This window comes from Elephantulus edwardii, unplaced genomic scaffold (genome assembly GCF_000299155.1).
Source record: "Elephantulus edwardii isolate Elephantulus edwardi_28Jun2011 unplaced genomic scaffold, EleEdw1.0 scaffold00044, whole genome shotgun sequence".
In the NCBI taxonomy this organism is placed as follows: domain Eukaryota; kingdom Metazoa; phylum Chordata; class Mammalia; order Macroscelidea; family Macroscelididae; genus Elephantulus; species Elephantulus edwardii.
The window spans coordinates 9,263,136-9,274,226 of NW_006399794.1; the positions used below are offsets into that span (position 1 = coordinate 9,263,136).

The 11,091-nt window shown below is 49.1% G+C and overlaps 1 protein-coding gene across 1 annotated transcript in view; it reads right to left on the reverse strand.

Annotated features, from left to right (window-relative positions):
* Nucleotides 1–11,091, reverse strand: part of DNHD1 (dynein heavy chain domain 1) — a 91,370-nt gene that overhangs the window by 25,503 nt on the left and 54,776 nt on the right. Inside the window, 10 exon segments of the mRNA XM_006885631.1 lie at nucleotides 213–3,060; nucleotides 3,173–3,270; nucleotides 3,549–3,674; nucleotides 6,621–6,828; nucleotides 7,441–7,535; nucleotides 7,967–8,165; nucleotides 8,260–8,387; nucleotides 9,442–9,756; nucleotides 9,759–9,933; nucleotides 10,337–10,494. Of these exon segments, the coding sequence (XP_006885693.1) occupies nucleotides 213–3,060; nucleotides 3,173–3,270; nucleotides 3,549–3,674; nucleotides 6,621–6,828; nucleotides 7,441–7,535; nucleotides 7,967–8,165; nucleotides 8,260–8,387; nucleotides 9,442–9,756; nucleotides 9,759–9,933; nucleotides 10,337–10,494 (4,350 nt within the window).

The window sequence follows — 11,091 nt, forward strand, 5'->3', positions numbered from 1 at the left end:
AAGGAAGGAAGGAAGGAAGGAAGGAAGGAAGGAAGGAAAAGAGAGAGAGAGAAAGATAGATCAAGTAAGAGAGAGTAGAACTTGGTTCTATTATTCAGTTTCTGGGTTTAGGATGACCTAAAATCCATGTCCCTGGCTCCAGCTATGCCCCTGCGACCCTCCAGGCCTCATCTCTGCCATCTACTCCCGAGCCAGCCCTTCCCTCTCCCCACCTGAGTAGTGTCTTTTCTCTTTCTTATGTACGTGCAGGTAGGAGTCAAGTAGACCGTGCAAGATGCGAGCCAGGCTGGTCATTTCAGCGACACCTGGGCAGACAGCCTGCTGCCCATGTACCTGCAGCACAGAGCTGGCACGTTGGCAGGTGAGGAATTGAAGGGTGGCAGGTACCAGACCTTCTGCAAGGTGTCTGAGCTCGGTGACTGTCTGGTTCTGTAGGTGGTACTTGTTGGGGAGGGCTGCCATGAGAACGTTAAGCATGCACTGCCAAGTCTGCTGCCCACCACACCAGACCAGGACACAGCGGCCTACCACTGTGGGGGAGACACCTGTGGCATCTGCCATCTCCATCAAGAGAAAGGTTCCTGGGGGACGTCGTATCTGCTGGCCATTGGGGAGGCTCAGACTGGAGGAATTACTAAGGAGATATGTGATGGAGTCCAGCCACGCAGCACTGGGTGCCCCATCACATACAACCCAGTGCTGAATCCCCACAGATTCTGGCATGTACTTACACTGGATGCTTGCACGAAGAAGCCTGGGTAAGATACCATGGTTCCAAGAGGAGCCTTCTAGCCATCCCAGCAACTCCTGAGGGCTGAGAACACTAGGGTATAGGTGGGTGACCTCCACAGGCTTGTAGCTGTGGGTTGAGGTATACTCCATGGCTGCCAGCCGGTTCTGGGTCTTAAATAAGCATTTCCAACAAGTGGTCTTGCCACTGCCTGCAGGGCCCAGGAGCAGAATGCCTGGGGCCTGGCTTAGGGCCTGGTCCAGCTGCTCCACAGACTTCAAAATGTCAGAGTTGGGATACAGTCCTACCTGCTGCAGTTCCTCCACCATCAGGGGCCTCGTCGGTTGGGGGGCCCGAGGCTCTTCCAGCACTTGGTGGGCATGAGGGAAGAGCCCACGGAGCAGCTCATGGAGCTTGTGCACGTAGTGCTCATTAAGGACACTGAACGGCTGGGAGTCCAGAAGAGCTTGCAGCAGGGCATGCTCTCCAGTGGCAGCTAGGCTCCGGGGATTCGGGGACTTGGGTTCCTCCCTGGTCACATACAGTCTCTTAATTGTTTCCTCCAGGACCTGCTTGAGCAATGGCAGGCGGCAGGGCAGGAGCCCAGACACCAGCTCATGTTCTAGTGAGAAGAATCTGGACAGGCGAGTAGCCATGTGAGAGGCATCCCGGATTCCTGCACTCATCAGGGTTATTTCTGCCAAATGGTACAGGCTGGGCAGTGTCAGTGCCACAGGCCGCAGCAGCAGGCGTAGGTTGGCAGGCACAGAAGGACTCAGGACACGCAGACTCAGAAGAAAACCATAGCCAAGGCGCACGGACACATGATGGTTTTCAAAGACACCGGTGCCAAGTTGCAGGGGATGGGTGGGGTTGACAGTGCCAGGGCTTTGGAAAGCCTTCTGGTATAGTGGGACATAGAGGTGGTGTAGTTCAGCCAGGCGATGGCCCAGGGCAGACAGTAAACCAGAGGGCAGACTCTGAATTGCCTTCAACATCAGCCAGGCACCGCACTGCAGGGCACCATTCAGGTAGTTGCTCAGGCACCGGGCCTCTAGCTGAGGCAAGCAGGGCAGTAGCACTAGCTGACGGCCCAGAGCCCGTGCCAGGCTAATCACCATCGTTGTCTTGCCCACACCATCGGGACCCAGTAGGGTTCCACAAGCCACCTCTTCGAGGGCCAATAACAGCACTAGGGTTGGCCGCTCCGGGAGCAGGATTGGTAGAGACTCTTGCCTGGGTCCTAGATACTCATAATTGTACAGGAAGGACCGGCCCAACACCTCTAGCCAGCAGGCAGCTGGTGGCAGAGAGGGCCCAGTAGATGTAGCAATATCCCTGAGACTCTGCAGGGGGTTTTTAGTCACTTGAGATGAACCCAGGTGGTACTTGAGTTGGCGGGCCCAGTGGAAGTCTCTCAGATCACTGACCTCATGCTGCCGCAGCAACTGTACTATGTCCCGATGGGACGTTATCATGACCAAGATGGCACCAAGCAGTCTGGCCTGGCGGAGAGAGGGCAGGGACTGCTCACCCTGAAAGGCTGTCTGGGCCCGCATAAATTGTACCAGCACGTCAAGCTTGCGCATTTGCATGGAGAGCATGGACTGTATGTTCCCCTCAAGCAGCGCCTCCTCCATCTCAGCCCGCCACACCACCTCCTCAGCTACCAGCACACACTGCCAGGGGAAGGTATGGGCTAACTCCAGCCAATGACAGATATACTGGTGCAGGGAGAACTGACTGTGTTGGGGTAGCTGCTTGAAAGCCTCATCGACGGATGGGCCCCAAATAAGGCGGGTCATCACACAGTCTTGCAGCATGTGCACAATGGCCACCCGCAGAGACTTCTCTAGGGAGGCCAGCCATGTAGGGAGATCTGGTTGCAGAGGAAGGGGTGCCAGCAACTTCACTTCCTCCCCACCGGCCCCGAGCACTGTAAGTGCTTCTACCTGGCCACTAGTGTTTTTCTCTTCGTCAGTTGTGTTGGGCTTGAAGCTCACAGCATGCACATGAGGAAAGCAATGGTGGACCCATCTCTGGGCTTCACATGTTTCCAATGAGGCAGCCATCAGGGCCACCAGCTCACTGTCACTAAGGAAGAAGAAGCGGGGGAAGTTTGCACGCACCCTGTAGAGGACATTGTCCAGAGCCATTATGATGCTGTCCAACTCCACAGAGCCTGTTTGGAGCAGCTGTTGCAGTTGCTGGCCCTGGAAGTTAGGACTCCGCAGAGCACTGGGCACTATGAGTGACAGGACCAGTGGATCAGCTACAGAGATCTTCATCAGGGCTCGATACTGGTCATCCATGGCCTTGAAACGAGAATCCTGTGGGAAGAGGGAAGGTGAAAGTGAGGACAGATGTAAAGAGACACTGCTCCCGCGCTCTGAGTCCTGCTATTCAGAGCCATTATCCACCCTGTCTCATCCACTTCCCTACCAGGTCGGAACTAGGAAACTGGATCTTCATCTCATAGAGAACTTTATTCAGAAAAATCCACTTCTGCTGGAAAGTCGCCCACACCTCCAGCAGGGCACCTGTGAGAGCAGCCAGAGGCGTATTGGAGGGAGATGAGGGTTCCAGCTTCTGTAAGGGCTCCAGTCTGCTTTTGGTCTTGGGTGCCCCCACCAGCCCAATACTCTTGCTCAGCAGAAAGATCTGATCCCTCCCAGTCCAAGTAGTTACCCTGAAGGAGTCCTTCAGTCTGTCTTACAGATATTCCAAGTCAACCTCCACATCTTATCCCTGTCCCTCTAGGGTCACTGCCTCTAGTCCCACCAATCAGCGCACCCACCTAAGAGAGAAAGACACTCACTCAAGCTATGCATGATAGTCACCCACTCCAGGGCTGTTTTTTGTAAGTCTCCTGACTTCTGGGTGGCCAGGATCTTGAAAAACATTTGAAGACTCTCCTGGATGGAATCCTGCAGGCTGCTATAGTCTGGGAAAGAGTGGATTCCAGCTGAACTATGCTTGTAGTCAGATGGGGCAAGGACAAGAATTGAGGTACAAAAAATGAGTGAGCAGTTAGGGTGACCTGGGATTCCTTCTAGCAGATGTAATGACAGAGGCATAATTGACTCTAGAAGTAATATTGACCAATGCAGTGAAACGAGCCCTGCTGTAGAGTAGATCACAATCAACTTTCTACCCCCACATCTCTCACACATACACAACCACCACCACCACCGTGCATAGGTTCTAGGCCCTCTGATTTCCCCACTTGGATACTATGAGTGTTGAGCTCCACCCTTAGGAAAACCTACTTCCGAAAATGTTCTTTGAAGAACATGAGCTTCCATCCTGGGAAGAGGGCTCAAATGGCTGCAGGTCGCCTACATCCTTTTCTCTTACTATAGTAAGAAAACCCATTCTGAGATCAAAGGGATCCTGGTGAAAAAGCTGAAAGCAAAATCCTTTTCCACTATCTTAGCACTTAGCCCCCTGGTTAATGAAGCTCAATGATTTATTCTGTCATGCCAGGGGAGACTGGAGCCGGAAATGAAGTAAGGACCTAACTAGGGTGAAAATGGGAAGAGTATGGAGAGAAAAGATTTATTCTAGGAGAAAAAGGATTCTCCAAACACCCCTACTGGGAAGAAAACATTTAGTATAGTGTTCTCTGAGTGAAAGAATTTCTACTTAGATGAAACAGTATTCTTTGACTTCTCTTTAACCCCTTAAGTACTCTTCCGTAGGTTTAGAGGCAAAAAGACTCTTTTCTCTAAAGAGTGTGAGACAGGCCCCAACTCTCCTCCATATGACTCCCTGAATAAGTGTACTTCAGATTTCCTCTGCGTAGCCAAACAAATCTCAAACTCAGCTGATTTAAGAAAGGTACTGGGTATCTAGGGAGCTCTTGTGGCCTCGTGGTAAGAATCTGTGCTGCAATCCTGAAGGCACACAGTTCTGTTTCGCCAGCTACTCCACGGGAGAAGGATAGGCAATCTTCTCCCGCGCAATTACTGCCGCTGAAAATCTGCTGGAGGGTCAGCTATGGGTCAGTTCTGACTCAGTGATACACAACAACAACAACAAAGTGATTATCTCTCTAGGGCTGGAACTAAGCTGTGTTCATTAACACAATGTATCAAAACCAGTCTTGGGGGTAAGAACTCTGACATTCAGCAATCGCAAATTAATCTCTTGAATACCCACACATTTTTGGTTCCACTAGTTAAACTATATGCTCGCCCAGAGGCAAGAGTGTTTGTAAACCTAGGTAGGTTACATTATAATTAAATTATAAAATTTATGCTGTTAAGTGCCATCAAGCTGCTTATGACTCATAGTGACCCTATATACAATAGCTCTGAACCCTGCTCTATCCTGAGCCAACCTCATAGTCTCTGACATACCTACCCATACTACTTTAGTCACTGAGTCAATTCATTTCAACAACAACAACAAGGATCCTCCTCTCTTGAGCTGTCCCTCCACCCTCTCAAGAATGGTCTCCCTTTCCAAGAACTGGTCCCTCCTTGCAACATGCCCAAAGTATGTCAGACAGAGAGCTTCAGAATCCTTGTGTCTAAGGAGCAGCCTGGTTTCACCCTCTCTAGGTTTAACCTATTTGTTCTCCTAACAGTCCATGGTGTAGTTAGTACTCTTCTCCAGCACCACAACTCAAAGGCATCAATTCTTCTTCCATCATCCATCCCTAGTCGCTGTCCAGCTTTCTGATGCATAGTACATAATTACAAAGACCGTAGCCTATTAGGCTAGTATTATATTAATCACTGGGAAAAATGGATAGATGAGAACAGTTTCCGTTTCTATGGAAACTGTAGAAAGCTTCAGTAAAGGTAAGTTAATAAAAAACACAAAAAGACCCAAATTTTTTTTAAAAAATCCCATTGCCAGTCAATTCTGTGTCAAAGCAACCCTGTAAGGACATGCTACAATTTCAAAAGGTTGAGAAGTTAAGATAAAAACTCAAGAAAGTTCTAGATTCAGATAACTTTGTAAGTGATCTCGTGTTACTACTAAATTTCCAGAAATTGAAAACAGAAACATGAGATAATGCATAAACATTTTATTTATGCAAGAAAGGCAGTGAGAAACTTCCAAGGACAGGCTTTCAAAGCCTTATTATGTTAGAAGCAAATAAATGTATGTTTCTATAAACATACATTTATTTGCTTAAATAAAAATCTTCAACCATGTATGCATCATATCTTATAATCTCATTTAACTAGCTTTCCGGATTAACTAGCTAGGCTTCTGTCTTGTTGAAAAAGAACATTTCCCCTTTGCTGGTAACTCCCCAACTAGATCATCTTAGGTGCCTGTGTAGCAGCTGTTCCCTGTGCCTGACGCGCCCTTCTCACCTAATAAATTTGGCAAACTCCCACTCCTTCTGGACCGGCATGAGGGATATAGATAAAGGGATGACTTCTCTGGCTCTCCCTGGTCCTTTGAAGCTGGCCCTGTCTCTGAAACATTCCTGTCCTAAATAAAGTGTTGTATCAAGCACTTATCCTTTTATCACTACTCGTCTCTCACTGGATGCCAGCTCCTAACAGATAGAGTTGTTGCCTGTTTATCTTAGGGTCTCCTCTATTTGGCACAGCGGAAGTTTGATGAGAGTGAATAAAAGAAGGAGTGAGCAGGGTATAGTGTCAGACAGCAGGGTGAAATCTAGAGGACAGAGCATTGAAGATGGAAAGAGATGACCATGAAGAATTTAAAAGTGTATCCAGAAAAGGAAGGATGTTGTTTGTGAGAGAGTTCTGGGTGGGATAGAGTTCTAAAGAGATTAAGACATTGTGTCAGAACAGACTGATGTTTCAGGCAGTCAGGGAAGGATGGGGCCCAGACTAGAGAAGCGTGGTCTGATATTGGATGAAAAGGGGGCTTTCACAGGGTCACCAGAGCTGGGTCTCACCTGAGAGGATGAAGGTGCTACTGTCTTTGCTTACTATGTCCCACTGGGAGCTGCGAACCGTGTGCTTTTTGGAGTGCTCTGAGGCTGGTGGCTCGTAGGGTACATGCAGGATAAAATTGAGCAGGCGCAGTTTGCGCCCTTCCCAGGACTGCTGTAGCTGATGTAGGATGTCTTGGGCGTGGATCCGTTCATTTTCACATAGCCAGATCTGGAAGAGCTGGGCCTCAGGAACCAGGACTGGATAATGGCTCCCAGTCCTTGGAGTTGAGACTTACGGGGCTTGGACCTTGGACATAACTCAAGAGCCCAGGTTCAGAGATTGGGAGGTCTTAGAGATGATGGCAAAGTGGAATCATCTGGCGTCAAAGACATCTTCAATGACTTCACACTGACTTTACCCTGGGCTACGAACAAAGCCTTGAAACCCACCCTTTTGCTAGGCTCTTAGCTGAGGGGACAATATCTCAAACCTCTTGTGTTTTGGGGGGATACAGTAAGTGTTGCAGCTTGGGGAGGGGGTGGACATCTGTCATCCTGTATGCCCACAACTTCTGAGCTGTCACCACCGTCCTGTCTTGGGAAGGGGGCGGCGGGGGAAGTATGCCTTCGGTCATAGAGCTTGGAATCCCCTTATGTAGAGACTTGAAAAAAGAATATTACAGCCCTCCAGATAGTTCCAAAATCTTACCCCCACCCTCCATATGCCATCATCCACTGCACTATTGTCTCAGAGGTGGGTGCTGGATCTTAACTGGCTGAATTAGAGCTTAGCAAATGAATTCACGCTTTGGATCACCCCACTTCCTCCTGGAAGCCCCACCTGGTTGACTCGGTCTGCAAACTCCAGGAGCGGACAAGTGAGCAGCTGGCCCAGTGTTACCAAGTCCAAATTATTGAGACTTTCCAGCCCTAAAGCTGAAGTAGAGGAGACAATGTCAGGGCTTCATGCTGTATCTGACAGATGCCAACCCATACCCCAGAGCTCAGTTCTCTAAACCCAGAGCCTAGACTAGGAACTCGGAGCCCAGCCCAGCTTAGTTGAGACTCTGACTGCAGATCTCAGAGCATAACACGGAGGCCAGAACACCTCGAAGCCCAGACCTAAAGCCCCAGCCCAAAGGCTGGCCCAGGTCATAAGAGAAGAAGGCCGCATATAGTGAGAAAGGTTATAAATGTATATCCCAGAGGGAAAAGTCTGGGATAGAAATTGATAATTCCTTCCTAGAGGAAGGCAGGGAGCAGCCTAGGGATGAAAGGTGCTTTTAGCAGAGAACTGAGTTACAACGAAGTTGTAGACCCCCATGTCCTTTCCCACTCCCTTCCCCTCTGACTCTGAACAAACACACCTTGTAGGAGGGCTTGGTCGTGAATGTTCTGCACGTGGAGGTGGCTCAATTTAGTGAGCAGTGGCAGGTAGCTGCGGAAGTCCTCCAGCATGCGCATGCAGCGGTACAGCACGGGGCTGTGTAGTCCCAGGGCTGTTCTCATCCGGGCGGCTTCTGTCAGCCAGCCGTTGGTCTTTTCCTGGGCCATGGCCAGGTTGAACTGCAGGGACAGGGCTTCTCACTATGAGATACTCCCACCTCCACCCTTATAGGCCATTCACGCCCAGCCAAGAGCTCCAAAGAAGTGTTAGCACCTTGGCGAAGGCCATGCATTTCCACTCGCTGATGTTTTCAGAGATGACTCGGTACAGGTGCCAGATGCGCTGCTGCTGTACAATGGGACGAGTCCCACAGGCCGGCAAATGCAAAGGACTCTCCTCCCCTGTAGGATAGGTTAGTGGCTGAGCCTGGGGCGAGGTGGCAGGGCATGGTGAGGCGTTGTCAGTTAAAAGCTCATAATATGATAGAATAGAGGTTCCAGAAAGTGGGGGAGGGGGAAGGAGGAGGGTTTAAAAGGATCAGTATAAAAATGGAGGTGGGGCTATATTCCAAGAAAAGAGTTATTTCAGAAATGATGAAGGCAATTACAGGGAAGCATCTGTATTGGTCTCCATCTCAATTGACTTCAGATCCTTTATTGTTACTCATGGTTAAGGCAAGCTCTTTCCTGCTAAAGGGCCTTTGATTGACAGCTCATTCTTTCTGGAAGACTCTCCCCTCAGAGAACTACATGACTCAATTCCTCAGTAAAGTTAAATTTGTTTTTTCAAATATCACTTTAATGAGGCATATATAGACCACTCCATTATGGAGGGTTGGTGAGGGAGAGGAAGACCCTCAACCAGGTGGGCTGACGCGGTGACAGCTACAATGGGCTCTTGTGTGTCAGTAAGTGTGAGAATGGCGCAGGACAGAACAGGTTCAGATCTTTTGTTCATAGGGTCACTATGAATCGTATTCAAATCAATGGCACCTAACAACACCACCACCATCAAAAAAGTGCTATCTATTCTCCCTGGCATTTGATCCTTCCTAGTCTACTTTTTTCCTATACAGCTTATTACATCCTTTTTCACTATATAATTTAGTTCTATTTTACATTCATTATCTAGCCTTTCTTCTCCAACTAGATGGTAAGTATGTGTGTGAGGAAGTCTAACCATTTGGTCACCGGTAAACTTCAAGTACCTAAAAGAGTGTCTTGTACAAGTCATTATGCTGTTAGGTGCCATCAAGTCAACTACGACTCATTGTAACCGTATGTAAAACAGACCAAAATCCTGCTTGATCCTGCCATCCTGCCAATCTCCGAGGTACGTAATAACTGGAGCTTCTTTACAGTCTCACAGGACACAAGTTCCCAAGTCCCAACTCTTATCCCAGCTGGAGGAAGGGTCTCCCTTAGGGAGCTGATGGAGGAGTGAGGGGCTCCGTACCCGTGAAGACAGCATAGGCATAGTGTAGTTCAGTGAGGTGATTGGCTGAGTTCTGGAACTGACGCTCCATGGAGATGAGCTGGCGCTCGATGCTCCTCTGCTCTTGTGCTGGGTCCATGTAGGGACCAGACAGAGCTTTCTTAATCAGGCCTTCCAGTGTCACCAGTGCTGCTGCCATCAGCTGCTGCAGCTTGGGCACAATGGCATGTCGCTTGCTGAGCAGGAACTGCGAGGCCTGGCTCTTCTCAAACTGAAAAGCCTCCCATGCATCCAGCAGCTTTGAGTCAAGAAGAGAACAATAAAGTAGATGTGGTTGGGAGGAGAGAAACTGGGTGGTGTGGGTGACACCTTACATTGCCCGCTCACCAAGATGTCCAGCGCTTCATTTTCAGGATCAAAGAGTTTAAAGTGGTGGCGGACGAGTTCATGAAGTGATCGTATGTACTCCATTCGAGCCTCCAGCTCAGTGTACTGTTCATTTGCCTTATTCAACTGCAAGTACAAGGGCAACAGCATGAGACCAGCCCCCCCACCTTGCTGGAGACACTCCAACCCTCTGTAGGCTCAAGATCTCAACAGGAGGCTTCTAACCATCTGGAATCTGGTGCAGGTCTCTCAGTAATTGCATACTAGATCATCGCCCCAATGACAGGGCATCATGTCCCTCCTATCTGAGTGCTACAGGTGAGTGTGACAGGGCACTGGAACTCTATCTTTCTTATATTAGGACTTCTCCACCAGGACATGAAGAAGCTGTGGGCATCGCAGAACCCTTAGGTGAACACAGTTTAAGAGTGTCAAGCTCTAAAGAGAGCTCAAGGGGAAACCTGAAGAGACTGGCAAATATCTGGGCAAAGCCAGGCGAGGCAAGCAGGAGGGAAGAAAGCCCACCTACCTTCTGGGAGCACCGTGCTATGGCATGAATGTCAGAGTTGATGGTTTGGAAGATCTGCATGAAATCTGTGAGCTCTGTCATTAGTTGCTGAGTCCGGCTCCTGCACTCATCCTGCACCTGTGTGAGAATGTCCTTCCTAACGTTGTCCAGTTTGGACTCTGGAGATAGAAAAAGGTCAGGTATTAGATGATGCATGAAAAGAAGGAGGAGTGGGAGATTGTTTGGAGCTGAAACAAGGAGGAGTACTTAAAAGGAAGCCAGACTGTGAGTTCATCCCACATCCATTGAATGCTGACTCGTCTCCTACTCAGTGTCAAAAGAACAAGCTGCTATGGCCTGGAGCATGGGCTGTGCCACTCAGAAACTAACAATATGGTGGCCAAGAAAGACATAGAAAGAGATAATCACAAACCAGCGTGATAAATGCTCTGCAAGTACCAAGAAACCCACAGCCTGGCACAGAAGCTTCTCTGGAAAGGCATCCTCAGGGAGGGGACAACTGGCGAGTTGAATACGTTGAATAGCAAAGGCTCAAAGACATGCGATATGTGCAGTAGGTGCAAAGGCACAGAGGTTACATTGTCATGAGTGACGGAATAGCCTAACAGAGTCGGAAGATTTCTGCGTGGGAGTCTTGGCTACCTTGCCCGTTGTCTTGCACAAGCAGTGCCAAGAAGAGGGTGCAATCTCTTTATTGTTTTTAAACATTAAGGAAGCTGTCAGATGAGTATGGGATTAGGAGCTGCTCTTGATGA